The 27,924-nt window shown below is 50.8% G+C and overlaps 2 protein-coding genes across 6 annotated transcripts in view; one reads left to right on the forward strand and one right to left on the reverse strand.

Annotated features, from left to right (window-relative positions):
- Positions 1 to 6,806, forward strand: part of CASTOR2 (cytosolic arginine sensor for mTORC1 subunit 2) — a 51,284-nt gene extending 44,478 nt beyond the window's left edge. Inside the window, exons 8-9 of the mRNA XM_032459501.1 lie at positions 1,088 to 1,182; positions 1,264 to 6,806. Of these exons, the coding sequence (XP_032315392.1) occupies positions 1,088 to 1,182; positions 1,264 to 1,329 (161 nt within the window). The 3' untranslated portion in view covers positions 1,330 to 6,806. The remainder of the gene's footprint in view (positions 1 to 1,087; positions 1,183 to 1,263) is intronic.
- The window catches only part of RCC1L (RCC1 like), a 49,172-nt gene that overhangs the window by 609 nt on the left and 20,639 nt on the right, over positions 1 to 27,924 (reverse strand). For 3 of the 5 annotated variants that reach the window (XM_032459499.1, XM_032459500.1, XM_032459497.1), the window contains exons 8-11: positions 26,674 to 26,761; positions 25,645 to 25,818; positions 23,111 to 23,196; positions 10,630 to 11,633 (exon numbers count right to left, since the gene is read on the reverse strand). In XM_032459499.1, the coding sequence (XP_032315390.1) occupies positions 11,556 to 11,633; positions 23,111 to 23,196; positions 25,645 to 25,818; positions 26,674 to 26,761 (426 nt within the window). In that variant the 3' untranslated portion in view covers positions 10,630 to 11,555. Of the gene's footprint in view, positions 1 to 10,629; positions 11,634 to 23,110; positions 23,197 to 25,644; positions 25,819 to 26,673; positions 26,762 to 27,924 lie in introns of those variants that run through there. The other 2 variants (XR_004312515.1, XM_032459498.1) reach the window with 2 other exon arrangements.

A 27,924-nucleotide genomic window follows, 5' to 3' on the forward strand; every position in this document is an offset into this window, starting at 1 on the left:
AGCTAAAGGATCTTAGGATACAACCGGTCTCCACTAAATAGCACCCCAGGCAGTCACAAGGCCTGAACAGCCACCGAAGGGGCCTCCATCCAGGAGCCCCGGGAGACCGAGCAGAAAGCGGAAACTTGAGAGACCTGTGAAGTCACCTCCTGGGTCCCAGGACGGGCTGACGAGCAGGACCAGGACCAGGGAGTGAAGGGGTGCAGAGGATGCTTTAGGCGCTGATGGCAGTGGAGGAAGGCTGGACCTCAGGTTGATGCCCAGGCTCAGGCCTCAGAATCCCATGGGGAGCTGGTGGCCAGATTGGACTCTCCCACTCAGTGGGGACAGTGTTGGGGAAATGCATCATTGCCAGACGCATTTGAGGTATTGTGTTGATGGAGAACAGTGGTCCTCAGATCCTGGAGGTCTTCCTGTAGGAGGAAGCTTTGCATGGTGCCTTCAAATCAGGGAGAAAGGTGGAGGTTGGTGGAGGACCATCGCCAGGCAACCCCAAGGCCACCTTATTGGCTGAGGTTTGGGGGAGACCAGAAAGCGCCACTGCTTTGAAGATTTAGAAGGAGAAATCACATTCCTTGTGATCAGCTGCCTGACTGCCTTTAGGACAGGCAGGGACCTTTACCCAGGAGGGACTCAGATGAGGAAACTGAGGCTCAGATGGCTTGATTTGGCCACATCATCTGGCTAGAAAAGAGTCAGAGCAACAGAAAAGGGGGCCTGGACCCATGTCCCCTTTTTACGCACACTGCCTCCTGCTCTGTCTTAGAGAACTCGCAAGGTGGCAGGGAAGGTGAATCCCATGTGCAACGCACGGAAACAGGCAGATGATCCCAGTTAGAGCTGGGTTCTGTGGCGCCCTGAGGATAGAGAGCTCTTCACTGGCCAAGGAGGTCAGAGAAGGCTGCTGGATGGAGGGGCCTGTGCACTAAGCCTTCAGGGCGTGGGGTGGGGAGTCTCTGGGAAGACTGGGTGCAGGGCAGGCACTGCCAGCAGAAGGATGGAGAAGCTGGAGAGCAAGGAGGGCCAAGGATGTGCTGGGTGACGGGGTAGGGAGGAGGCTGAGCGAGGTCCCCACCTCTGTCCCCAGATGAGTGCGGCATTGTGGCCCAGATCTCCGAGCCCCTGGCTGCTGCAGACATCCCCGCCTACTACATCAGTACTTTCAAGTTTGACCACGCACTGGTGAGTATCTAGCACCCGCCCTGGCGCAGGAGAAGCTGGTTCCAGGGGCTCACAGGTGTTCACTCCCTCCCGCCCCTGCAGGTACCAGAAGAGAACATCAACGGTGTCATCAGCGCCCTGAAAGTCAGCCAAGCAGAGAAGCATTAGGAGGGCCTGCTCCGCTCCCCTCCGGCCGCCCCCCAGGCCTGGGCCCGGCCCCACCCCGAAGACTCTTCATGCAGTATTTCTCAACAGACTGGAAAATCAGCCCCGGGGACCCCAAAGCAGGGGCCTCTGGGAGACACCTCCAACGGCTGACCCTTCCCTTAGGCCTGAGGCCCATGCCAAGGTCTCCCCTTGCCCTCCTGCCTTCCTGGAGCCCCCAGACCCTCCAGAGAACACTGCACCTTCTCCTCCCACCCCTGCCCCAGAAAATGATGTCTGAGGCCCAGGGAGCTTGTGAGCTGACCCACCTCCCCATCCAACCTTGCCCACAGCTTGGGGCAGACGCCGAAGGAAGCTGGCGCCTTCTACAAGACACTAGGGTACCGATTCTTGTGTCATCCTGGGGGGCTGGCTGAGCGGGGCTGAGTTCACGGAGCCCGGTAGGCCCTCGTGAGACCACGCTGTGGTCGCTGGTCTCTGGTTCCCTTGTTCCTGCAGAGTGGAGGCCAGTGGGCGGCCCTCTGGTCCTGTGCTGGCGAGGCTCCGAGGGAGCTCGGGTGGGGACTTGAGTTGAGGGAGGGAACGCCAGCCACCTTGCCTGCCAACCGCAGGGCCTGTGCCCTGACTCCCAGCAAGACTGCCAAGGGGGCCCTGTCCAGACCCCATCACAAGCACTCAGGCCTGGGGGAGGGGGTTCCCGGGAGACACCCCCCCAGCCTGGGGCACAAGCTCCTACCCCCTCTGCCTTTCCTTCTTGGGCAGGCAGAGCCTCGGTTCCCCCAAGTGGGGACATCCCCAGCATTCGGGGCCTGGGGTTTCTTAGGTCACCCCCACCTCCCCAGCAGCTGACTAGACCAGCACAGGGCTCCCCCATCATCCTGCCCACTCCCCCCGCTCCCACCCCACTTTTGGGGGAAACACAGAAGGCCTCTGCCCCCAACTCACCTGCCCACCTGTCTCTCAGTCCAGGGACCGTGGCGTTCATGAGTACACGACCTAGGAGGCAGCTTATCTGAGCCTTAATAGCGAAAGCCGTACCTTATTTTAGTTTCTTATTTAATGTGTTTGCACCCAGGCTGCGGGCGGCAGCAGCCTCAGGGGACAGGGCCCTCTGAGGCCGCTGGGGGCCCAGAGCTTGACATTGCTTGGCTGGCACCCTGTGGGGCCGGGCTCGGGCACAGGGAGCTGGAGCTGCCTCGGGGGCCTCTGCGGCAGGGAGCTGGGAGCAGAGGTCTGCTATGAGACAGGTCCCCAGGGCCCCCTACACAGGGCTGCCCAGCCAGTCCCACGGACAGGTGCCCAGGCAGAGTCGTTCTGAGCATCTGAGGGGCCCTGAGGGCCACAAGGAGGTGGAAAGCCAGGTGGCAGGCCAGCCCCCATGGACAATGGGGTGACTCCCGTGCCTCCTCCCCAGCTGGAAGGGCTTTCCAAGCGAGCAGGACCTGAGGGGCCCTCCTCGGCGCTCGGGCAGCAGCTGACGTGTGTGCTCGGAGAAGGGACCTTCTCTTGGCCTGGTGACATGCGAGCCGCGTGGGACCCTCTGAGCCCTGCAAGCCCACCAGGTGGGGGAGCTGTGCATCTAGGTCCTTGCAGGCATTCAGGGCTCCAGCACTGATTCGGAACCCACTTTTCTTTTTTTTAAGTTGACTCATTTTGCACAAAACTCCAAAACAACCAAAACGTGTCAATACTTTGCTGGTTCCAAAATGGGGGTGGCCCTTCAGGCCCCGAGTCCCCTTTGTGTCCTTGGAAGGCCTTGATTTTTCCGTGGCGCGTCTCTCCAGACCCCCTCCCGTCGGCTCCCCTCACCGTGTCCCCTCCCCGCCTCTCCTCCCGCCGAGCCAGTGTCGGCCCCGTGCCCCCCAGAAACGTGTGCCCCAGACCCCCTAGGACGTATATTGTACACACATATAAATACCTGTGTTTTATGTTGATATAGATATATACTGTAAATAGCATATATACTTGAGCAATATATGTTAATATATAGCGTGAGAGCGCGTGCACGGGTGTGTGCGCAGTACGTGGACACAGACTCCACTGTGTGTCCGTGCGCGTGTGTGTGGGCGTGCCCCGCTGTGTCTGCCATGCACACAGGCACATTTTGAGCCACCATATATTTTTAATTCAAGTATACAGGCAATACGATTATTAGAGAAGCCGACTGGCGGCCTCGGCCCTGACTTGAGAAAAACTAAACCAGCAGCCCAGGAACTGAGCCCCGGGGTGCGTGTTGAGGGTCCCTACCCTCTCCTCCCCGAGTCTCCCTTGAAAGTAGGATTTGGCTCCTTCCCACCCCACCCCCCCATTTCTACCACCAAGGCCCCCAGACACCCTTGTTTTATTGGGGGACAGCAGCACGGAGGGAGGAGCAGTTGGAATTTCTTGCTTTGGAACAGAACGGCCCCCTTGCCAGTCCTCTCGACCTGAAGACCTGGGTCAGCTGGACGGTCACCCTCTGGGTTTCCGTCCAGGTCTGCTCCCCGCACCCTTGATCACTGATGGCTCACCTGGTTTCTTTCACCTGCAAGGTAGAAAGCTCAGGTTCGTTTCCCAGGTGTCATCCTGGGGACAGGCCCTGCCTCTCTGAGAAGTGGGTGGATGCCCTTGACGTTTCCAGGAGGGGCTGGTGCAAGGACTCGGCTCTCCCCGCTGCACAGGTGTGTATCCAGCCAACGGGGCAGGAGCCGACATCCGGGAAACCCACTCCCTCTCTTCCCCATCCTCTGCCCCCCAGCCGTGTGCGGAGGCCAGCACGTCCTTGGGGTCAGCGTGGTCAGGGGTTTGATCTCCAGCCATCTGGGGAAAGTGAACGGTTTTCCCGGTGGCTGACTGCCCCCAGCCATTTCCAGCGGTTGCCGGGTCTCCAGACCCACAGAGGCAGTCTGAGGAGCACACCCTGCTGGGCTGGGCACTCTTGGCTGTGTTTGGGGGGTGAGCAGGCAGCCCTGGAGCTGCCACCTGGGTTCCAGGTGTGTCTTTTGCTTCTGTGCTATTCCCTAGTAAGAAAGCTCAAACCATCTGAACGCTGCCCTTGCCCCTCGATCGCCCCATCACTACACACTACAGAGTGGGGAGAGGGAGGAAGGCGGGGAGCCGTGGACACCCTCTTCGCCCCCGCCCCCAGTTACAGAAATCTGCCCCTTTGGTTCGACCCTCACTGCGGGCTCCCCTGGTTCCTAAGAAACCCCCTTTCTCCTTCAGCCCCAGGCCTGAGCCAGCACAGAGTAGGGCGGTGCCCACACCACTGCCCTCAGCCCAGGGCACACATCTGAGCACGAGAGGTGCGCAGACCTCCCAGGATTCAGGGTCCAGAACCCCCCAGGCACCAGCATTCTCCCCTCCCACCAGCTCAAGGCCACAGGCCCCCGGTGGGAAAGGAGGGAGTGGGGGTGGCCCAGAGCTGGCTGATGGGGCCTCCCATTAAGGCAACATTTCCTTGGTGACCAATGTGGTATCTAGAGGATGCCTGGTCATTTGGGGCTTGTCCCCTCTGAGGTGACAGAGGATGCCATGGAGGTCAGGAGAGGAGGCTTTGGGAAGGTGGGAAAGGTCAGGCCACTACCCCAAGCCAAGGGTACCATTTGCCTGATAATCACAAATGAACCTGCCCACCCACTAGCCCCTCTGGCCACAGTTCCCATCCACCCTGGGCCACCATTCTGAGCCTCTGGGTCTGGGCTCTTCCCAGACCCAGCTAAGAGAGGGGACCTTGGGAACCTCCCAGGTGATGGCACAGCAGCCCTGTGGCTGAGGGATTTTTTGATGCCACTTCCTGAGTGAAAACGGTGAGGGGTAGGTAGGAAGCACCCCCAATGTATCTGTGCCCACATAAGCCAGGGCTGGGGAGCAGCCCAGGCACCAATGTCACGACCGCCGAGAAGTGGCGGTGGTGGTTGGCTTGGTGAGTGGAGCTTGGTGGAGGATGATGGGGTCTCCTAGCGGAAAGCCAGGGGCTTTGGCTTTTCGGGTTTCCTGTATTGTGCCAAGGAGGTGCTAGGTCTGGAGTGGGGAGTAGCCCTCTATTTAAAGACCCACGTAGGACGGGAACGACCACAATGGCTGACGGTGGTCAGCCGGGCAGAGGGCGGAGAGCGGGCTTGGGAAGAGTGGCTGGGACTTGCCCTGAGGGGAGCTGAGCCCTGGTATAGCTAGATACCTTTTCCTCCATCTCAGAGCCCATCCCAGCTCTTTTCTTTGTTTCATTTTCAAATTAGAGGGAGCAAAAGGACAAGCTTAACTCTCTCCCTAAACCCGGGGAGAAAGCCACGGGGTGGGCTGCGAGCTTCAGCTTTGAAACCCATGCCCTCCTAGGAAGTCTGTTTTCTCGGGCGGAGCAGGACAGGAGTTCTTGACTGAGGCAGCCTGCTGTCCTTGGGGCTGAAGGCGCCATCTGTGACCTGGACTGGAGGTAGAAGGCTCAGCCTGGCCCGTGGCTTCCGTGGGCAGCCTGGTGGGGAGGAGGATTGTGGCTCTCGGTTCAAGGTGGAGGATGCTGTGACAGTGGGCAGTGCTGGGAGTCAGGACAGTGTTCTGTTTATACACACACACATGTGTGGGCGTGTGCTGTAACACCCACTAATATGTATGTGAGCAGCAGAGCCCAGATCAGAGTTAAGGGACTGGCTCACTGAGTATTTTGAGACCTTGGTACATTCTTACCCGTGGGCCACATGTACAGTTGAAAGGGTAGGGGTGGCAGACCTCTATCACGGGACCGCCCATCCCCTTGACTTTGTTAAAACTGCTCTGGGGAGGGGGCAGAGGTGCCCCTGCAAGGTCTAGACCTGCCGGGCCAACTCCAGGAAGAGCCAATCCTGAAGACAGTATTTATAGGGAGAGATTCTGGGGATCAGTGCCCCCTCGCCTACTGGGGTTTGTCCACGAAGAGCGTCCAACAAAGTTGGGAGACTACAGGTGGGACACGGCAGGGGAGTGAAAAACAGGCCAAATTCAGGTCCCAAGACAGAGGCCATGCGCAGTGCATTTTCCTGTCCACTGCTTCAGTTTACCTGTTCAGTTAATGGTCCAGGAAGATCTGGGCAAAGTTGGTTCTGAAACGGGGTGGGGTGGAGGGTTGGCTAACAGCAAACAAAACCCCAGGCCCTCCTCTTGCTCTTTGCCAGAATCATTTCCGTTATTCTGAGATGGGGTTGAGTGGATGCTGGATACACAGTGGGGCTGAGAGGGGTCTCTGCCCTGCCCAGGGTCTCGTCTTGGGTCTCGCCCTCACCCGGCATGCCCTGGGTCACCAGCAGTAGAAGTGACACCTTACACCTGTCCCAAGGTCTGGGTGAGGGGAGAACTGGGCAGCCCTGCACCCTGGGGTCCTCATGCTTTCTTTCTTTCTTGAAGAAATACAAAACCCTCGAGATTCATGTACTGTATGACAGAGAGAAAAAAGTACCTAATGTTCCCCCCCAAAAAACAGTATATTTTGTACTTTGTAAAGTGTTCATTAAAATGGAGGAAAAAAACGATGTTGGCTGACGTCTGCCTGATTCTGTGTTGACCCGGGCTGCATCTCATCTCTCTCCATCCTCCGTACTGAGGCTGGGGGAACACGGGCCAGGAGCTGGGAAGGCCGAGCAAGAATCTGAGAAAGGAAATAGCTCTAATACAGCCCCTCTCGTTCTAAGTTACTCGATGCTGTGTAACAAGTTGCCTCAAAACTTAAGGCTTAAAATAATTATGTGTCCTGCTTTCTGTGGGTGTGGAAACTTTTGAAAGACCCAGCAATCCCACTCTGATGTACTGACCCAAGAAAACTGAAAACACGTCCAGCCAAATACTTGTGTGGGGATGGTCAAAACAAATAAAACGCTGGGCCAATGTCAGACTTGTACATGGATGTTTTGGCGTTATTCACAATAGTCAAAAAGTGGAACTAACCCAAATGTCCATCAACTGATGAATAAGCAAAATGTATGTCAAAAACAGAACTGTCCCCAGATGATTCTGTTCCACAGCCAAGGTTGAGAAGGCCAGGGTTAAGGCGTCGAGTCTGCCCAAAGGAATCCCAAAGCCCCCATGGAGGACACTGCCTCTTCTGGCTGCACCGTGGGGCAGCTGCCTCATCCTGCATTCATCTGGGGCAGGCAGCCCCCAGATGCACCTGCTGGGGTGGATGCATCCTTCTCACCATGCATCCCCGGCCCCAGCAGGTCCTGGCACACAGCAGGCGCTCAGGACTGTGTACCCACTCAGACCCCCGCTTCTCCCCCCGGGATAAGGGTCAACTGCAGCCATGGAACAGCTTACAGCCAGTTTTCATCTCCAAGGTGGGCTCAAGTGGGGCATTTATTTTTTATTATTATTATTCTTATTATTATTATTATTGTCGATTTACAACACTGTGTTAGTTTCAGGTATACAGCAAAGTGATTCAGGTTTTCTTCCATTGTAAGATATCAAATACAGTCTTCTGTGCTATACCATAAAGCTTTATCTATTTTATATATAGTAGTGTGTATCTGTTAACCCCACAGTCCTAATTTATCCCTCCCTCCTCCCTTTCCCCTTTGGTGACCGTGAGTTTGTTTTCTATGTTGGTGAGTCTATTTTACATATAGATTCATTTGCATTATTTTTAGGTTCTACATATAAGTAATATACAATATTTGTCTTTCTCTGCCCTACTTTACTTAGTATGATGATCTCTAGGTCCTCCGTGTTGCTACAAATGGGAGTATTTCACTCTTTTTTATGGCTAATATGTCATTGTATATATATATACACGTGGAGCACGTATACCACATCTTCTTAAACCAGTTGTCGGTTGATGAGCCCTTGGGCTGTTTCCTTGGCTATTGTAAATAATGCTGCTATGGACACTGAGGTGCAGGTATCTTTTCAAATTATTGTCTTTGGTTTTTCTGGATACCCAGGAGAGGGACTGATGGATCATATGGTAAGTCTATTTTAAGTTTTTTAACGAACCACCATACTGTTCTCCATAGTGGCTACAACAATTTACATTCCCACCAATAGAGCAGGAGGGTTCCCTCTTCTCCACACCCTCCCCAGTATTTATTATTCATAGACTTTTTGATGATGGCCATTCTGACCAGTGTGAGGTGACACTTCTTTGTGGTTTTGATTTGCATTTCTCTGATGATTAGCGATATTGAGCATCATTTCATGTGTTTGTTGGCCATCTGTATGTCTTTATTGGAGAAATGTCTGTTTAGTTCTTCTGCCCATTTTTTGACTGGGTTGCTTGGTGGGTTTTTTGTTGTTGTTGTTGTTATTGAGTTGTATGAGCTGTTGGTATATTTTGGAAATTAAGCCTTTGTCAGTCACGTCATTTGCCAATATTTTCTCCCATTCTGTAGGCTGTCTTTTCATTTTGTTGCCGGTCTCCTTTGCTGTGCAAAAGGTTTTAAGTTTGATTAGGTCCAGTTTGTCAAAAGGGCCATTTTCTGATGGTCATGGCTTCATGTGCTCTACTCTCTGGTCTCTTGGCACCTCCGCTGCTACCAGGCTACCAGAGCAATAGGAAGACCAAGATTCTCTGCTCCTCCATGGGCTGTCCCCACCCCCACCCGCTACATCCCACCTGTTGGCCTCCTTGGCAAGACAGTGGACTCCTGGTTTGAGAAGGTGACCACAGTATCTGGATTTATCCTTCTAAATGTGACTGCTGAGCACACATCTCAGTGTAGCCCCAGATGTGAGAAAAGTACAGCTTAGGACTCCAAACATTGCCTCCAGCTCAACCCTTATCTGGGCTGCTGATGCTCCAGGCTGAGTTCCAAAGGATGTATGAAAGAAAGGCTGGGATTTCTTAATCAGTGCAGCATGGGTTCCTGGGAGAGAAAGGCAGGTGTGGGGTTCCTGGGGGTGGGGATAAGCTCCTGGGGGACAGTTCCGGAGCCGGGCAGGCCCTGGGGCTCTGTCTCACAGAGCCGGGCCAGTGCTGGGTGCGGCCCCCAAGGCTGCCTGAAGGTGTCTGTACGTCACACCACACAGGCCAAGGCACCTGGTCAGCTCTGATCCAGCGACTACAGGAAGAAGGGCCCTCAGGACGGTCTGAGTCACTCCCGTGGCTGGTGGGGAGGCGCTGGGACCAGGTGCAACGCAGGAGAACAGCACAGATCTTCACAGACGCAGCCCGAGTTTTCACCCAATGCCAGGTTAGTGCTGGGCACTCAGCCAGACCCTCACCTGCGTGGTTCTCAGCATGGGGCTGGGGTTGAGGGGACAAAAGCTGTGAAGGGACATGAGCGCAGAGGACCTGGCAGATGCGCTCCGACCAGGAACCCGTCACCCACAAAGGGCGCAGCTGCGCCACCTGGCCGGGCAGACCAGGCCCTGCTGGGAGATGCTGAATTTTAAGAGCAATCTGAGGACATCCCTTAGTGTACCCTGGCTGCCATGTCTGAGGTGCAGGCAGTTGCTGGATCTGTCTTGGCTGCCACTTGAGGGGGAGGCTAAACACCATTCCCACCTTCAACAGAGACCCTCCATCACCACCATCCCCTGCTATCTCTGAGCATCACGGGGGGACCCCGACCAGCCCTTCAGGGCATTGCCCTCTGCAAATCAGCACGTGCTATACGGTGTGTGCCTGAGGACAGATTACTGCTCTCCGCTGGGGTGACTCGGTACCCCGCCCAACTAGGAGCTGCAGGAAGGTAAATGACAGGTAGTTGTCAATTTCTACTTCAAGTTTATGGAAAACCTGTTACAATAAACAGAAGAATCCCAACCCCCTGACAAGTGGAGGTGGCAGGAGCCCAGGTGAGGGGTGCCAGGGCCACTCACCCCGACACCGCCTGGCTGGTCCCCGCTGCCTCAGGTCACAGCAAGGACGTGTGCTCAGCGTCCACTCCACTTCAAGCTCCCCCCAGCATCGCCCGTCCCCTCTCCCACTTACTTCCCCCCACTGCCCACACAGCCATCGCACGTGCGTGGCATTTTGCTTGTTTATTGTTTTGCCTCCTCGAATGTAAGCGTCATGAGACCTGTTTACAGGGATTCTTCTGTCAGCATGTGACCCAGCGTGATCAACAGTACCTGGCACGTAAGCACAATGAGTGTTTGTTGAGTGAATGAATAAAAGGCCGAGGATGTAGGCAGACTGAGTGAGGTCCTAGTTTGTGACATGATTACCAGTTACTTTTGTACTTCATCATTTTCTCCCAAATGAACTGTGGGAGTTGACTCTTCAGAAAACAGTTTCAGACAGGACTGTCTTCTAAAGTATTTTTCACTGGCTTCTAGTTGCTTCTTTACTAAAAGCCTTATTTTTGAAAGCTAACCTCTAAATGATCAGGTAAAATAAAAATACCTTGTCAGTTCTTAAAAGTAAAAAGGCAAAAAATAGACTTTATTCCAAAAGAGACTTTTAAAAGATGTTTTTAAAGAAAGAGACAAGTTACATGAATGTTTTCCACCATTTCTGAATCTTTCTTCTCCGAGGCTGGCACTCCAGCCAAGCTTTCGCAGGTGTGTTTGAAGTCCGTGACCCACAAGAATTCAGCATTTCTTCCCGAGGGGGCCCCTCAAGTCTTCTAAGCCAGGCAGTAAGAATGGTCACGAGGCCGGTGACAGCCGTGGGCCCACAGGGTACCAGGCTGGCGCCCACTGGCACTTCCAGAGAGAACCTGGGTCCAGGGGATTCTGGCTGGTGTCCGGGCAGCAAGCGGGCTGGGGGCGCCGACCAGAAACGGCTGAGGGGCAGGGGCCTGAAGGAACCCTGGCAGTTGCCAGCCGGCTCCCTCAGTCAGGCAGGGCCCACCCAATGCCCAGCACAGCTGCCCAGACACCAGCCGGGAGCGCTGCTGTGCCCAAGGGCTGCAGGAGCTCTCCTGAGCCCTCAACACTGCCAGGCCACCTTTTAAGACACAACGAAATGGCCTCTGTCAGAGCTAAGCTTTCCTAAGACCAGATGGGACACCAGAAGCAGCCCTGTGTTCCCAGACAGGACACCAGAAGCAGCCCTGTGTTCCCAGAGACAGCCGAGGTGAACGAATCACCCCCGCCCTGCCAGGGCCACGCAGCCCCGGGCCTCGGCCCAGTGCGGGCAGCATGACTCGCCCTCCAGGGGAGAGGGGACCACATCCCAGGACTGCCGTTCCTGCCACTCCAGGCTGCAGGAGAGCGTCCCACCGCACGCAGGGCCCTGACCCTCTCGGCCACCATCCAGAGCCCTGGCAACTACCTCTGCTAAGCAGTCCAAGTGGTCCTGAGGCCGGAGCTGGGCTCAAGCGGGTCAGGGAGGAGGTTCAGGTGAATGACCTGGCCAGAGTCACCATGTGATCCACACCACACGCCACGTCCACAGGCTCCCCCGGCATCGTCACCTGAGAAAAGAGACCCGGCGCACCATAAGAGAAGACGGCCTGGCAGGGGCCCAGCAAGGGCCTGAGCCTGGCTCTGCCTCTAGGGAGGTGACCTCACTCATCGCGCGGCCTCGGCTCCCTTGCCTGAAGTGGGTGCTCATACCTACCTGGCAGAATCAGCTGGGAAGGGTCAATCACCATGGGAAGGGCCACCCTGAGTCCCCAGCATCAACGGCAGATACCCCAAGAGCCCACACTGGGCCCGAGCAGGGATCCTACGTGCACCGTCCGGGGACATGCACGTCCCGCAGAGGCTGCTCCTCTGAGTAACTCCCCAGAGGGCAACATTCGCGTTCAAGCCAGGGGTTCAGTGACCTTTCCTCAGGGTCACCACCACAGCTCAAGAAACCCTCCTGCCTTGTCTTGCCTCCAGGCCCCACTTTGGGAATGAGGCGGCCCCGGCCCAGCATCTTCACTCACTTTACCATCAGCTCCAGCCCCAGACTCAGGCAGGCTGCTCCCCAGTCCTGGGCACCCTCGAGGGGTGTTTGCTAAAGAAGGTGCCAGAGGCCTGGATGGTCGTCCTGCAGACACAGCCCACCCAGGCTGATGACATCATCACAGAAGGCCCAACCCTCCAGGTCACGTGCAGACAGCCTCGTGCAGCTGTGGAGGCTCCAGTCAGCTGGCCTTTAAGGTGACCCTCGCTGTCCCACAGCTGGGCCTTGGAGACAAACCCCACCCCTGCAGCTCCTCCTCAGTACCCACGGCACGGTTGGGATCGCCAGGTCCACAGAGTCACCGGGTTCTCCAGGAGAGGAGCACTTTGCTTTCTCCTGTTGTTGTATTACTATCGTTATTATAAATATTATTACTTTAAATAGGTGGTAGTCATGTGGCTACAATTTAAAGTGACATTTAGAGAAAAAAACAAAAGGCATTAAATACATCTGGACACCACTGCTGTCATCACCTGCCCGGCTCCCCACCTTCCCTCTGAACTGGAAACTACTTTTAACTTCACTCTTCTCTTTCCAGAGATTCTGGACGCAAGAAGCAGCAGTACAAATGTAGTGTCTTCTCAGAGGGCAATTTCTAAGACAGAGCCCCCACACCACCTCCTGCCAGGACGCTGATGCTGCTCTTCTGACCGGATCGGAACTCGCCATGCCTCCCCGGGGACAGCTGGAAAGGGATCTGTAACAGCCTGCAGAGTTTACCGAGCTTAAGAGGGGAAAAGGCCTCATCCAGATGGCCTGGCCTAAAAGCCCAGAGCAGCAGCGCTGACCGCTGGGAGACAAGTCCATTAAGGGCTCTTGGCCACAAGGCAAACGGATGCTACCCACTCCTCCCTCCCTAAACAAACGCCTTTAGCAAAACCTGTTACAGAAATCACTGAATAAACACACAGCGGTGCCCCCAGCTCATCGCAAAGGCCCGGAGCTGCAGACAGCGTTCCAGGCTGCCCAGGGTGACCAGTCCAGGTGAGCTCCCAGCAACCTCCCCAGACCACCAGAGCGCTTTATTGACCTTTCCCGGGAAAGCACCACTCTCCCGCTGACCTGCAGCCAGGCTGCTGCACTTAAGCACCTCTGTTCTTGTTCCCCAAGTGCCATGGCCATTAGAGCCCAGAGCAGAGGGAACCACGTGGCCTTGGGGACACATGGGATGACAGCTGTGGCTGCAGCTGGCCCCGGGAGCCTCTCTAGGGAGCAGCAGGCGGCCCCAGGGGCTCCAGCGCCCCCTGGCGAGACAGCTCTCTCAGTCTCAGTCCCTGAAGTGAGTCCAAGAGGCTGCCCTCAGCCACGTTTTATTTTTGTCCTTGTCAAGGTTAAAAGGAGTTTCTATTCTAAACCAGTTTACACTCACATTGCAAAGGCAAACAGATCCAGAAATAGAACCATATTTGGCCGGTTTCAGTGACTCTGAAAACTGTGAGCAGAATCAGTGTAGGAACATCTCTCAGCACAAGGACAGGTTCCTAAGACACACGCCCACCAGGTGAAAGACAGTAAGGCTGAGGAAGAGCACTGGACTGGGAGTGAACAGGCAGCCAGGCTCGCCGCCTCCCCACTCGGCTGCATCCCAGATGCCCTGCTTGGCACCCAGAGGCCGAGCCACAGTGGGGAGATGGCTCAGCCCGCGAGGAGGCCCAGCGGCTCCTGAGGCTGCCACATAATAGAGGCCCAGCAGCCAGAGGGTCCCCAGCTCATGCCCCGAACCCCAGCCGGGCCCGAGCAGCAGGGCATGGGGAAGCACAGGTTCACGTCGCAGCCGGCCCACTGAGCAGCTGAGACTCCTGAAGTCAGTGTGCGCAGGTGCAGGCCGCGTCCAACAGCCCAGCCTTCACAGGGTGTTCTGGGGACGAGAGACGGTACAAAGCACCAGCACACTGGACAGCTGGGCTGTCACATTCTTCCCTGGAAAGTGAGCACACGTCCTGGGCAGGGGGTGAGGGTGGGGGTGAAGGTGAGCTCCCCCTAGTGGTCCATTCCCAGGCCCGCAGGGCAGTCGCTGGGCAGAGGGGACCCACCTCACCCTCTTCTTCACCACTGGGGACTCCAGCTCAAGCCCACCCAGAAGAGGGGACTGTGGTGACAAGACCATCATCTCAAAGTCAGACATTTCTGCATCTGAATCTTGGCTCTGCTTCTTGCTAGGCATGACCTTGAAGAAATCACTGAACCCCTCTGGGCTCCGAGCATCAATGAGGAGCAGGAAAACATCTTGGAAAGCTTCTGGAAGGAGAGGTTCGAATCAGGTTGCTCAGAGGTCACTTCAGGGACCTACGAACCATCAGAAAAGCCCAGGCTCCGTGAGTCTAAGAGTAACTAGTCAGTACCAATGTAGGAGCTACAAATAAGGCTTTACTTTTTTTTTCTTCTTTCTTGGAATACTTTTTTTTTCTTTAATTATAGTTGGTTTACAATGTTGTGTCCATTTCCGGTGTACACTTTTTTTAAATTGCAGTTGATTTACAATGTTGTGTTAGTTTCTGGTGTACAGCAAAGTGATTAGGTTATATATGTATTTTTCCAGATTCTTTTCCATTATAGGTTATTATAAGGTATTAAATATAGTTCCCTGTGCTGTACAGTAGGACCTTGTTGCTGCTTATCTATTTCACATATAGTAGTTTGTATCCATAAATCCCAACTACTTTAGCCCTCCTCTCAACTTCCCCCCGGTAACCATAAGTTTGTTTTCTGTGTCTGAGTCTATTTAGTAAATAAGTTCATCTGTGTCATTTTTTTTAGATTCCACATATAAGTGATATATATTTGTTTTCCTCTGACTTACTTCATTTAGTATGATAATCTCTAGGTCCATCCATGTTGCTGCAAGTGGCATTATTTCATTCTATGATAATAGTATTCGTGTGTGTGTGTGTGTGTGTGTACACCAATCTTCTTTATGCAGTCATCTATCAATGGACATTTAGGTTGCTTCCATGTCTTGGCTATTGTAAATAGTGCTGCTCTGACCATTGGGGTGCATGTTATCTTTTTGAGTTAGATTTTTCTCTGGATATATGCCCACAAGTGGGATTGTTGGATCATATAGTTAACTCTATTTTTAGTTTTTTAAGGAATCTCCGTACTGTTTTCCATAGTGGCTGCACCAAAGTACATTCCCACCAACAGTGTAGGAAGGTTCTCTTTTCTCCACTCCCTCTCCAGCATTTATCATTTGTGGACTTTTTAATGATGGCCATTCTGACTGGTGAGAGCTGATACCTCATTGTAGTTTTGATCTGCATCTCTCTGATAATTAGTGATACTGAGCATCTTTTCATGTGCCTATTGGCCACCTGCATGTCTTTATTGGAGAAGTGTCTGTTTAGGTCTTCTGCCCATGTTCTGGTACGTTGTTTTTTTGTTTGTTTGTTTTTTGGGGGGTTTTTTGTTATTGAGTTGTATGAGTTGTCTGTATATTTTGGAAATAAAGCCCTTGTCAGTCATGTCATTTGCAAATATTTCCTCCCATTCCGTAGGTTGTCTTTGGGGTTTGTTTATGCTTTTCTTTGCTGCACAAAAGCTTGTAAGTTTAATTAGGTCCCACTTGTTTACTTTTACTTTTATTTTTATTGCCTAGGCAGACTGCCCTAGAAAAACATTGCTACGATTTATGTTAGAGACTGTTTTGCCTATATTCTCTTCTAGGAGATCTATGGGGTCCTGTCCTATGTTTAATTCTTTAAGCCATTTTGGTTTTATTTTTGCCTATGGTGTGAGGGAGTGTTCTAATTTCATTGATTTACATGTGGCAGTCCAGCTTTCCCAACATCACTTGCCAAAGAGACTGTTTTTTCTGCACTATATATTCTTGCCTCCTTTGTCAGAGATCAATTGACCGTAGGTGTGTGGGTTTATCTCTAGGCTCTCTATTCTGTTCCATTGAGCCGTGTCTGTTTTTGTGCCAGTACCATGCTGTTTTGATTACTGTAGCTCTGTAGAATTGCCTGAAGCCTCCAGCTTCACTCCTTTTTCTTCAGTATTGCTTTGACAATTCTAGATCTTTTGTGAGTCCGTAACAATTTAAGGATTGTCTGTCCTAGTTCTGTGGAAAATGTCCTGGGTAATTTGATAGGGGTTGCATTAAACTGTAGATTGCTTTGGGTATTATGGCCATTTTAACAATATTAATTCTTCCAGTCCAAGAGCATGGGGTATCTTTCGATTTCTTTAAATCATCTTTAATTTCCTTTATTAGTGTTTTATAGTTCTCAGAATATGTCTTTCACCTCCTTGGTCAGGTTTAGTCCCAATTTTTTTTTTACTTTCCTTTTCTGATATTTCATTGCTAGTGTAAAGAAATGCAAGAGATTTCTATACGTTAATCCTGTGTCCTGCTAATCCTGTGTCGTTTGCCAGCTCTAGTAGTTTCTGTGTGGAGTCTTTAGGGTTTCCTATAGATAGTGTCGTGTCATCTGCATATAGTAGCAGTTTTACTTCTTCCCTTCCAATGTGGGTCCCTTTATGTCATTTTCTCGTCTAACTGCTATGACTAGGACTTGTAATACCATGCTGAACAGCAGTCGTGAGAGGGGCAGCCTCTCTAAGTCCAGATTTCAGCAGGAAGGCTTTCGGCTTTTCACTGTTGAGTATCATGTTGGCTGTGGGTCTGTCGTAAACAGCTTTTATTATGTTGAGGTATGTTCCCTCTATACCCATTATGGCAAGGGTTTTTATCATGAATGGATGTTGAATTTTATGAAATGCTTTTTCTGCATCTATTGAGACGATTATGTGGTTCTTGTCCTTTTCTTTTGTTCATGTGGTGTATCACATTGACTGATCTGTGTGAACTATCCTTGTGACCCTGGCATAAATCCAACTTGATCATAGTATATGATCCTTTTTCTGTGTTGCTGGATTCGGTTTGCTAATATTTTGATGAGAATTTCTGCATCTATATTCTTCAAAGATACTGGCCTGTAATTTTCTTTTCTGGTAATGTCTTTGTCTGGTTTTGGTATCAGGGTGATGGTGGCTTCACAGAAGACTTTGGGAGTGTCCTCTTCTCTTCAGTCTTTGGAAGAGTTTGAGAAGGATTGTTAAGAGCTCTTCTTTATATGTTTGAAAGAATTCCCCAGTGAAGCCATCTGGTCCTGGACTTTTGTTTGCAGGGAGTTTTTTTTTAATTATAGAGTCTATTTCATTTCTGGTGATTAGTCTGTTCAAATTATGTTTCTTCTTGATTCAGTTTTGGTAGACTTTGTTTCTAGAAACCTGTCCACTTCTTCTAGGTTGTCCAATTTGTTGGCATATAATTGTTCATACTATTCTCTCTTTTTTATTTCTTATTTCTGTGGTATTGTCTGTAATTTCTCCTCTTTCTTATTTTAGTTATTTGGATTCTCTCATTTCTTCTTGGTGAGCCTGGCCAGAGGTTTGTAGATTCCGTTTACTCTTTCAAAAAACCAGCTCTTGGCTTTATTGATTTGTTTTCTGTTTTTTTTTTTTTAATCTCTCTTTTATTTTCTCTCTGTCCTTATTTATTATTTCTGTCCTTCTGCTGACTTAAGGTTTTGTTTGTTCTTTTTCTAATTCTTAGGTTAGTTTGTTTGAGATTTTTCTTGTTTTTTGAGGAAGGCCTGTGTCACTATGAACTTCCCTCATAGGATTGCTTTTGCTGCATCCCACAGATCGTGTGGTTGTGTTTTCATTGTCATTTGTCTCAAGGTATTCTTTCATTTCCTCTTTGGTTTCATCATTGGCCCATTGGTTTTTTAGTAGCATGTTATATAGTCTCCACGCAATCATTTTTCTCTTGTTTATCTTTCTATGGTTGATTTCTAGTTTCACGCCATTATGGTCAGAAAAGATGCTTGAAATAATTTCAGTCCTCTTGACTTTGTTGAGGCTTGTTTTGTGTCCCAGTACGCGGTCTACCACAGAGAATGTTCCATGTGCAATTGAAAAGAATGTATATTCTGAGTTTTTTTGGATGTGATTTTCTGCAAATATTAAGTCTAACTGTACTACTGCATCATTTAGTGTCTCTGTTGCCTTACTGACTTTGTCTGGAAGATCTGTCCATTGATGTTAGTGGGGTGTTAGTCTCCTACTATTATTGTATTCCCAACAATTTCTCCCTTTATGTCTGTTAGTATTTGTTTTATGTATTTAGGTGCTCCTATATTGGGTGCATATATGTTAAAGGGTATAATATCCTCTTATATTGATCCTTTTATCATTATATAGTGTCCTTCTTTATTTTACTTTATGGACTTCGTTTTAAAGTCTACTTTTGTCTGATATGAATATTGCTACCCTGGCTTTCTTGTCATTTCCATTTGCATCAAATATCTTTTTCCATCCCCTCACTTTCAATCCGTTTGTGCCTTTACCCTAAAGTGGGTCTCTTGTAGGCAGCATACTGTAGGATTGTTTTATTATCCAATCTGCCACTGTGTCTTTTGATTGTAGCATTTAGTCCACTGACATTTAAGGTAATTACTGGTATGTATTCACTGCCATTATAAACCTTGTTTTCCAGTTGACTGTATTTCTTCTCTGTTCCTTTGTTTTTTCTTTTCCTTTGTGGTTTGATTATTTTCTTTTGTATCATTCTTGAGTTCTCTCTTTTGGTTTTTGTGACTCTACTGTATGTTTTTGATTTGTGGTTACCCTGTTTTTCAAGTATATTAACACATGACTGTATCTACATGCTTTAGACTGGTAGTCATAAAGACTCAAACACATTCTTAAAAAAAAAAATCTACATTTTCTTACTCCCCTCCTCCATATCTTATGATTTTGATGTCCTCTTTTATATCTTCATGTTTATCCTTTTGCTTGTTCATTGTAGTTATCATATTTCCAATTGTGATTTTTCTGTTTTCTATAGATTCTTGCTTCTTTTCTATTTGGAGAAGACCCTTAAATGTTTCTTTGAGGCTAGGTTTAGTATTGCTGTATTCTTTCAGTTTTTGCTTGTCTGAGAAATTATTCATCTCTCCTTTTATTCTGAATGATAATCTTGCTGGGTAGAGTATCCTAGTTGCAGGTTTTTCTCTCTCAGGACTTTGAATATATCTTGCCACTCCCTTCCAGCCTGCAACATTTCCATAGAGAAGTCAGCTGATAGCCTTATGGGGGTTTCCTTGTAGCTAACTCTTTGTTTTTTCTCTTGCTGCCTTTAGATCTTCTCTTTAACTTTTGCCATTTTAATTATAATACTTCTGTTCAGATTCATCTTGTTTGGGACCCTCTGTGCTCCCTGTACCTGGAGATCTGTTTCCTTCTTTAGGTTTGGGGAGTTTTCAGCCGTAATTTCTTCAAATGTTTTCAATTCTTTTCTCTTTCTTCTCCTTCTAGAACCCCTATTATGTGTAGATCGGCACGCTTTATATTATCCCATAGATCTCATATTGCTTTCATTTTCTTCATCTGTTTTTCTGTCTGCTGTTCTGATTGGCTAATTTCCATTATCCTATCTTCCAGATCACTCATTCATTCTTCTGCATTATTTAGTTTGCTATTTATTGCCTTTAACTTGGCTTTCATCTTAAAGAGTTTTCTGATATAAATTGGCTCCTCTTTATAGTTTCTAGTTCCTTTTTACAGTAACCTGCATTTCTATCAATAGCCTTTCTTTCAGTATTCTTATTATCTCCTATGAATTTAGGAGTAATCATTATCTACTCTGGTCTTGAAGGGCTGTTCTTCTGTATATAGTGTGCGTGCATCTACTGTTTTTGTTGCCAGGTCCCTTTTTAGTATAGATACCTGCCACATCTTTCCTGTGTGTGAGCTGGCTGTTATCCCCTTGACAGGCGGTGTGTGACTGGTGTTGTGGTGACCAGAGCCTGCACTGGATGTTGGGAGAGGCCTCCTCTTTGCCTGTGGTTGTCACAGTCCTGTCAGGGGCTGAGTCTGCTCCCCAGTTGTTGGTGTAATAACCCCTAGATCCATTTCTGGGCTGCTGTGTGAGGCAAGTAGGACTGGAGCACTTCAGCTGGGAAGCCACTGAGTATTCCTCCACTGGAGCTGTCCACTGGAACTGTGCAGGCCTACGAAGTACACTGTTGTTGACACTGCCCCCGGCCCCACCTTAGCCATGGGAATACAGGCAGCCTGCCCTGGTGTCCCTCAAGTCCTGTGCTCACAAAGCCACCAGGGGAGATCTGCTGAAGTCAAGCACCAGCACCCACTGGGCTATAGGGTCAGCCCAGACCCCAGACCTACCTCTGAGTGCCCGCTGTTAACACTGGACCTGCCCCAGCCGCACGCCAGTATTCTGCTCAGATGTCCAACAGGCAGTGAGCTTACAAAGGCATTTGGCATAAATTCACAAAAGCTGCCTGGGCCACTGCTCAGCTTTTAGCCCCTCCCTTCACACATTAAAAATGTTTTTATGGTAGGGCCACACCCTGTGAACACACCAAGAAGGAGGCTGCTATGGCAAGGTCTTGCCCCTCCCTTTCCACCCCTTTGTGCAAGCTAACAATGGAGCTTTTTATGGTGGACTCCGGCTCCACTGCACACACTTCCAGTTTCAGCCCATTCTACATTCCAGCACCCCCAGGATGTCTCCACGCAGCCAACCCCAGTCTTCTCCCTGGGTTTGTCCCCTGAAGCCCAAGTTGCAGCACCCAGCCCCAGCACGCACCAGCAGGCTCATGTCTCGGGCTGGGGACCGCAGCGAGGTAGCAGGGATCCTCTGCCCCAGTCTCTCTCTGTTCTGCCTGCTGGAAAGCAGTTGCTACACTCTCCTCTGAGCCTCGGAAGCTCCCTTTCTGCCCTGCTGATCTCCCCACTGAAGGGGCTCCCCAGGTTGAAGGAACCCTTCCTCTCCCACCATTCTCTCCCAGGGGTGCAGGTCCAATCCCAATTTTTTTTTCCTTCCTACCTGGTTACATGGAGATTTTTCTTGTAGCTTTGCTTGTGTAAGATCTTCTGCCAGAGTTCAGTAGGTATTCTGTGAGAATTGTTCCATACGTAGATGTATTTTTTGATGTATTTGTGGGAGGAGGTGAGCTCTGCATCTTTCTATTCCACCGTCTTGAATCCCCGCCCCTCTTGGAATACTTTTTAAAGGATGTAACATATCCCCTACTGAAGATTAATAAGAAAGTATAGTTTTTTAAGGAATCCAACCTAGTTGATCAAAAACCTGGTGCCTGCCACCTCCACTCTGGGAGAGTCCCAGACTCGCATCCTCAAGCTTGCATGGAAAGGGCCCAGCCCTGGACCTCAGCGCCATCCTTCCAAGCCCTCTCCTTCACCCAGTTCTCTCAACCCTGACCAAAAGGTGACAAGGGGCGAAGGAGCCCCACAGACACTGAGGGCTCCACAAATGCACCAGGGGAGACAACAGTGTGGCAAGAAAGCAGCCGTCACAGGAACAGAGCGGAGTGGCCTCTCCCTAATGGCATGGAGCCCGGGAATGACATTCCAGAGGGACACTTGACAAGGAGGAGTCAGCGCAGGGGAGTCTGGCCTGAACAGTGAGGGCGCCGGCCTCCAGAGCCTACCGCTCCCCACTCTACCACAGAGACCAGGCTTGGCTCGGCCATTTCAACAGAGAAAATGCTCTCTGATTTCAAACCTTATTTGATGGCTTATCTTTGTTTTGATTTGGAGGAAATGAAGGCAGGTGGGGAGCCCCTAGTCACAATGGTCAGTTATCCAAAACCCAGTTGCTTGACTGCTTCCCAAGCTTCCCCTCCGAAAGAAGTCCTTCTGGGGGGTTAGAGAGGGCAGGGACGAACTCCCAAAAGAACAAGTGGGATGTTTACTCCACGTGCACGTTCCTTGAGCTGCCGTCCACCGGCCGATGCGCCATTGCTCACACACGCTGGCATTTCCAGGCTCATGCATTTCCTGGCATTACAAGCGGGTCAGCACCAAGCAGCCTGGGAACAGCTCTGGGGCACAGTCGAGTTTAAAGTCTCCCTTTTGGCCTGTTCTGACCTGTTCTCTTAGAGACAGCGCCCACAGCTTTTATAAGGGAGTCAGGGTGTGCCGAGATCACAAGGAGCCAGGAGAGCCGGCAGCCAAGGGAGGGGCCGAGGGAAACAGCCCCTAAAATACTAAAGTGCCTCAGAATATTTTGCTGTGGCTTTTTGACTGACAAACCCTTATTTTTAATTATACATTTCTTCTGCATTTTTACATGTGTTTTTTTAAAAAATGCTTTAAACAATTTCAAAACACAATAAAACGTAAGCTACAAAGAAGACCCTTAGGCAGGCGCGCGCACAGGCGTGCACACGCACACACGCTTCTCTACACAGAGCCCGTCCCTGGAAGGGAACAGAGGGAACCAGAACTGGTGGCTGCCTCTGGGACCAGAGGTGGGAGACTTATTTTTCATACTACATTTTGTATCATGTCCAAATGGTCTGTATTCAGAAAAATAGCTTCTTTTTAGATCTTGAAGAACTGGCTTAGTAAACAACACTAAGATAAACTACAATTCTCCTTCCCCTTTAATTTTGAAATGAGCCTTTTTGTATAATTGCATCCTCCCCCTAAGAAGAGCCTTTGTTTTTACTTTGGTGGCTGTGGTAAGGCACTCTTAGATATTAAACATCCTGTTTTCTTTTATATTCTCTGTAAAACATTCCTGTCCATGAGCCCCTGTAAACAGCTCCTGGCACATCAACTCCATCTCAATTCCCCTCTTTCGGGAGCCCCGCGGCCCTGGGCCTGCGGCCTGCTCTGCCCTGAGGCACCCGTGTGCCCACAGACCGCCTCCAGCAAGGCCTCTCACAGGCACCTTACGACTGGAGCCCAGGTCAGGCTGATGCCCCCTTGGGCGGGCCACTCACCCCCTAGGGCCCGGAAGGAGCTGAGGTCAATGAGCTCTGCGGCCTGAGAGGCTGGTGCCAGGCATGCGCTTGGGCAGCTCACCAGCACGTAGCCTCAGCTGACACCATGGCGCAAAGGGCGGGCAGGCAGTCCCTGAGGACCTGGTGGAGGCCCGGCCGCCACGTCAGGTGAATCTGCTCTGGGGTCATGCCCATAACCCGCCCAGTCCAGACCTACCCTCCACGGGAAGTACTGGTCCTCCAGGCGACCGATTCCCAGGCACCCCCGGATGTTCTTGCCCCACACAAACAGCTCTCCTCTGTCTGCAAAGAAAGGAAAACCATGGCTTCATTAGGGCTTAGGCCAAGAGCAAGTCTCCAAGAAGGGGAAGGATCATGAGAACAGGCTTTTTAGAACCAGGTAAAAACAAATCCGTGTTAAACGTCAATTTCTCCCAGGCATTAATGCTTTCTTTTGAAGGGACAGTTACACAGTCCCATCCTCATGCCAAAAACATGTCCGAGCCCAGATCTACACTATGTCCATCTCATGGGAGATGAGGGTGTGCGTGGAGCTGCGGCCTGGGCTCCTGCACACAGCGCACTCTGCTCGGCCATAATGCACACCCCTCATGGCCCAGTTACATCTGACCAAACCCTGCCCTCCACAAGTCCTGAAATCTCAGCATCCTCAAATTCTGGTCATGCCCTGCTAGAGTGAGATTTGTCATTCCTTGTCTAGGTCCCCACATATCAGGAGCATTTGGTCAAGTGACACACGGGGACCGGGTCCCTCTGTGGGCAGGTCTATGTCTGTGTGCTAGAAGCCTGGACAGGATGGTGACTGAACACACCTGTTCCTGTCCTCATGGGGCTGGAGCTGGTCAAAGAGCGAAAAATAAACAAATGATTAAACCAACAAATGCATGTTTTAAAACTGTAAGACGTGCCATGAAAGAAAAGGACAGGCTACAGAGAACACTCAGGAGACAATCCAGACTGGGCTCTGGGAAGGCCAGTCTCCAGGATGGACCCCAGCCCTGGAAGGGCAGCTTCCCACAACCCAGCCTTCAGTCCAGACTTCCATCCACACCGGCTGCGGGCACCCCTGGCACAGAGGCCCCACTGGCCACTGCCCATCTAGCAGAAGGCTTTGGTCATGGGAAACAGAAGACCTGGAAAGCCAGGACCGAAAACAATCCAAGCTGATTAAATTCGGAATCCTTTTGTGATGAGCTGTCAGAGCCCTCTGGTCTGATCACCATCCTTGGTCTTCCACCTCAGATTTTATGTGGGTAACAGAACAGTTCCATCTGGCCCCCAAAACGTGAGCAGACCTCAGGGTAAACCAACCAACTCCACTTCCCAGCCGGCCGCAGGCAAACGCTCCCACAGACAGGGGAGAAACCTGTGCTCTGAGGCTCCCTCTACTGAGGGGTAGTAACTTGGAGGGTGGCTACTGGTCTAGGTAGGATTTCATTTCATTGTGACCCAAAATGGACACATGGCATGACAGCAAACAAAGTAATCTATCATAGTCGAAGATTTCATATGGATTTCCAAGTATGTGACTTTGCACATAGTTTAAGCCTTAAAACATTCTGGAAATAGACAATAGTTACCTCCAGAATTCGTCCTTACTGCCTCTTCTATGCAACATCAAGATAGCTTGAAAACGCTCATGTGACCCAGACTCGTTTGCAAATGGAAGCGGCTGACTGCGTGAGGGGCGATGAGGGTTCTTCGCCCCAGGGGTCACCGCTAGCACTCGGTGCCTCAGTGCACACAGTCGGACACACTCCACCCACCACCTCAGCGGCCCACGCCGCAGCTGCTGTTTCAAGCCCCGGAAATCTGAACTGCAGACGGTGACTGAACGTGGCAAGGACCCGGGTACAGAGGGTGGTCATCTGGAGCGGTCCTCACATCAGTATGAGGCCAGAGAACACAAACGAGGATGGCCCAAACGGACTGTCTCAACCCAGATGTTTAAAAAGAAAGCAATTACTTGCCGTGAGATGAAAGGATTTTTAAATTGCAAGGAAACAGTGAATCTACTTAAGAATCACAAAGTGAAATTAATTTAGCTCAGTCTTACTATTCAACTCAACCAAAGAGGAGCAAATTGAACAGCCACTGTGCTGGGATAAAAGATGTAATCAAGAAAAGCAGGCACGCTGGAGGTCTGCAGAGGAACTGGGTATTTTGTGGCTTTGTAATTTGGCAAACCTTGGAGAAAACCTCCACTTCAGAAGCCTCCCCTTTGATCACTCTCTCCCCCAGCACTTTGGAGAAATCGGGCAGATTTACCTCCACAAAACCACAGGGCGGGCTTACAGACCTGCCTCTTGCCGCCCCGCATTCCCGGCTGGATGAGGGGCTAGGCTTGGCCGAGGCCCGGGATTAAGCCCCACACGTTCATTTCCTACTTACCCACCATGGACGTGCCAAACCTCTGCTGGTTTCCCCCAGTGCCCTGGCCTACTTGAGGGTCCCCTCTCCTACCAGCGACTGGTGTCCTCTTGAGAAAATTCACTGTAACATTAGCCTAACCACAAACCAAATGAATCAAAAACAAATCTCCAGGATGATAAAAAGACACATATTATACAACCTCAAGCCAAACTTCTGGATTAGCTGCTCTCTTTAATTATCCACACCAGGGCGCCACTCCACTGGATGGATGGAAACAGAGCGGCCCATAGTTTGGGGCTGGGCCTGAGAGGGGGAGGCTCCGTCAGTCTTTGGGGCCCACCCGGCTTGGTCACTTACTGGTCAAGGCAGCAAAGTGGCTGAGTCCACAGCGAATGCGGGAAACCCGGACTTCTGGGTTGAACTCCGTCAAGCCAAAGAGAGTGGGTGGAATCATTTCTGGAAGAGCCGTTTCCACTAGGTTTGGTCCTTTCCCAAGAATTCCATAGCCCCAGACGAAAACATGTCCTTCTCCTGCATTACAGTAAAAGCAACAGTCAGGAAGTCAAACCAAGTGCAGCCCGCCCTCGCTAGAAATTCAAACCACACCACCAAGATACATTATATCCACATGGATTTTTTTTTTTTCCTCTCCTTGCTTGGCAAGAACATGCTGATAGGTATTTAAAATCATGTTTCTTTTCTCCTCTTTCAGATTCTTGCTTGTGGAACATGTCTAGACAGCTAACCAATCTCAGGAGACAAATGAGCCCACGTCTTGAGGGCACCCTGGACAGAACTAGTCTGTAAATCACCCACCGCTCCATGTGCACATAGGAGAGCCTTAGAAGGGCAGTTTTTTCTAACAGCTCTAAGTTTCACACAGATCAGAAGACCAAGCCAAGTACAAGCACAACTTCTGGCCAGATTCTAAAACTCATACAAATGATTTTCAGGTTATAAAGTTTAACACTCATCAGTGGTGCCAGATGTTGAATCCCAAGGGCCTGGATCTCAGTATCTTGAGCCCTAAGGCTCTCCTCCCGTGTGCCTGTGGTTTCTCGGCCCAGCCTCTCCAGAGAAGGCAGGGCTGGAGTCTTTGGCCAAGGCTCAGGGAGGGGGAGAAAGTAGTCATTCTCTGCTCCGGAGGTTTGCGATAGAGTGACGCAGCTCTGTGCTGGCCATCTATGTATAAATCATGGCTGTTATCTTTCTGTGAAGAATGTCACCCTCATCCTCTATTAACTGAACCCAAACTAACGAGATCTTCCCACAACCACGTCCCTTCCTCACGCTGAGGACTGCAGCCTGTGAATCCCATGGACACCAACCCTCCTTCATCCCACCCACTGCCAGCTTCCCAGTGAGCTGTCTGCAAGAGGGTCTCACCATTTAAGACAGCACAGCCTGTACCCCCACACGCAGCTTGCTTCACCTGCCCCACTCCTGAGAAGGGCAAGCACCGGGGGACGTTCACCTGAATCAAAAGAACAATCCATACTGTGAGGATGACAAACCAGCAAGAACTTGGAGATCTTCTGTTTTATGTACAGAGTAGGTTAAGTCCCAGTTCATTCACTCACTCCACAAATACTTCCTGAACGTCATCCATATGCTAAACATCTAACGGGTGTTGGGAATGAGACGGGGAGAGAGACCCAGTCCCACGCTCAGAGTTTAGTCTAGTGGAGGAGGCAGATGTCAGCCAAGACCAACAAAAGATGAATCTGAGCTGAGTGTGATGAGGAAAAGTGCAGGGGTCTCTGGGTGTGAGACAGGGAACCTGATCTCATCTGTGGGGAGGAGCAGTCAGGAGGAAGCAGGCCAGGGGAGGAGAGAAGAAATCCCAAGTTGGGGAGATGGCACGTGCAAAGGGAGTGGGGCGAGCATGGCACATTCAGGAGTTTAAACAAGGGCAGGGTGGCTGAAGCTGGGGGACGAGGGGGAGTATCTGCAGGATGCTGCTGGGGAGAAGGGAAACCAGATCACACAGGATGCTATAGACCATTGTAAAGATCTGGTCTCTATCCTAAGCACAGTGGGAGCCAGTAAGGGTTTTACGCAGGAGAGGAACATGATTTCTAGAGGGGAATGTGAGTGGACGTGGGTAATAAGGGAGAAAGACTGGGGCATCAGGGATGAGCATGAAGTCACTCTGGGACGTGTTGAACTCTCAGTGCCTAGACACAGCCAAGTGGCACTTCTGCTCAGTGAGATGGGAGGGTCAGGGGTTTGCAGAATGTAGCGTAGCCAACTTAGCTTTCCAGCAGGATTTGATCTTGGCGCCTCTACTGAGGAATACCTTTGGAAAGATAGGTTTTAAGTGCTTCCGTGATAGCCATGAATTTTTACAGAGTTACGTGCTAATGGAGACAGCTGGAGGATAACAAGCCCTAAGTTGACTCCAAAGGGGCTTCCTGATCCAGAGGATGTATGCCCAGCCGACACCAGGCTGTCGGTGCTGGCCTGGCCTCCGCTGTCTGGCTCTCAGGGCTTCTCTGCCTAACTGTGCTCTGGCACAAGGCCTTCAGCAAAGGCTGAGAGATGCTCCAGCAAAGAGCCATTGGCAACGCACGACTGTTGTCACCAACAGGATGAGGCTCGGGCCAAGTAAAGAATTTCGGGTGTGGTGGGCTGCTT

This window comes from Camelus ferus, chromosome 18 (genome assembly GCF_009834535.1).
Source record: "Camelus ferus isolate YT-003-E chromosome 18, BCGSAC_Cfer_1.0, whole genome shotgun sequence".
NCBI classification, from domain to species: Eukaryota; Metazoa; Chordata; class Mammalia; order Artiodactyla; family Camelidae; genus Camelus; species Camelus ferus.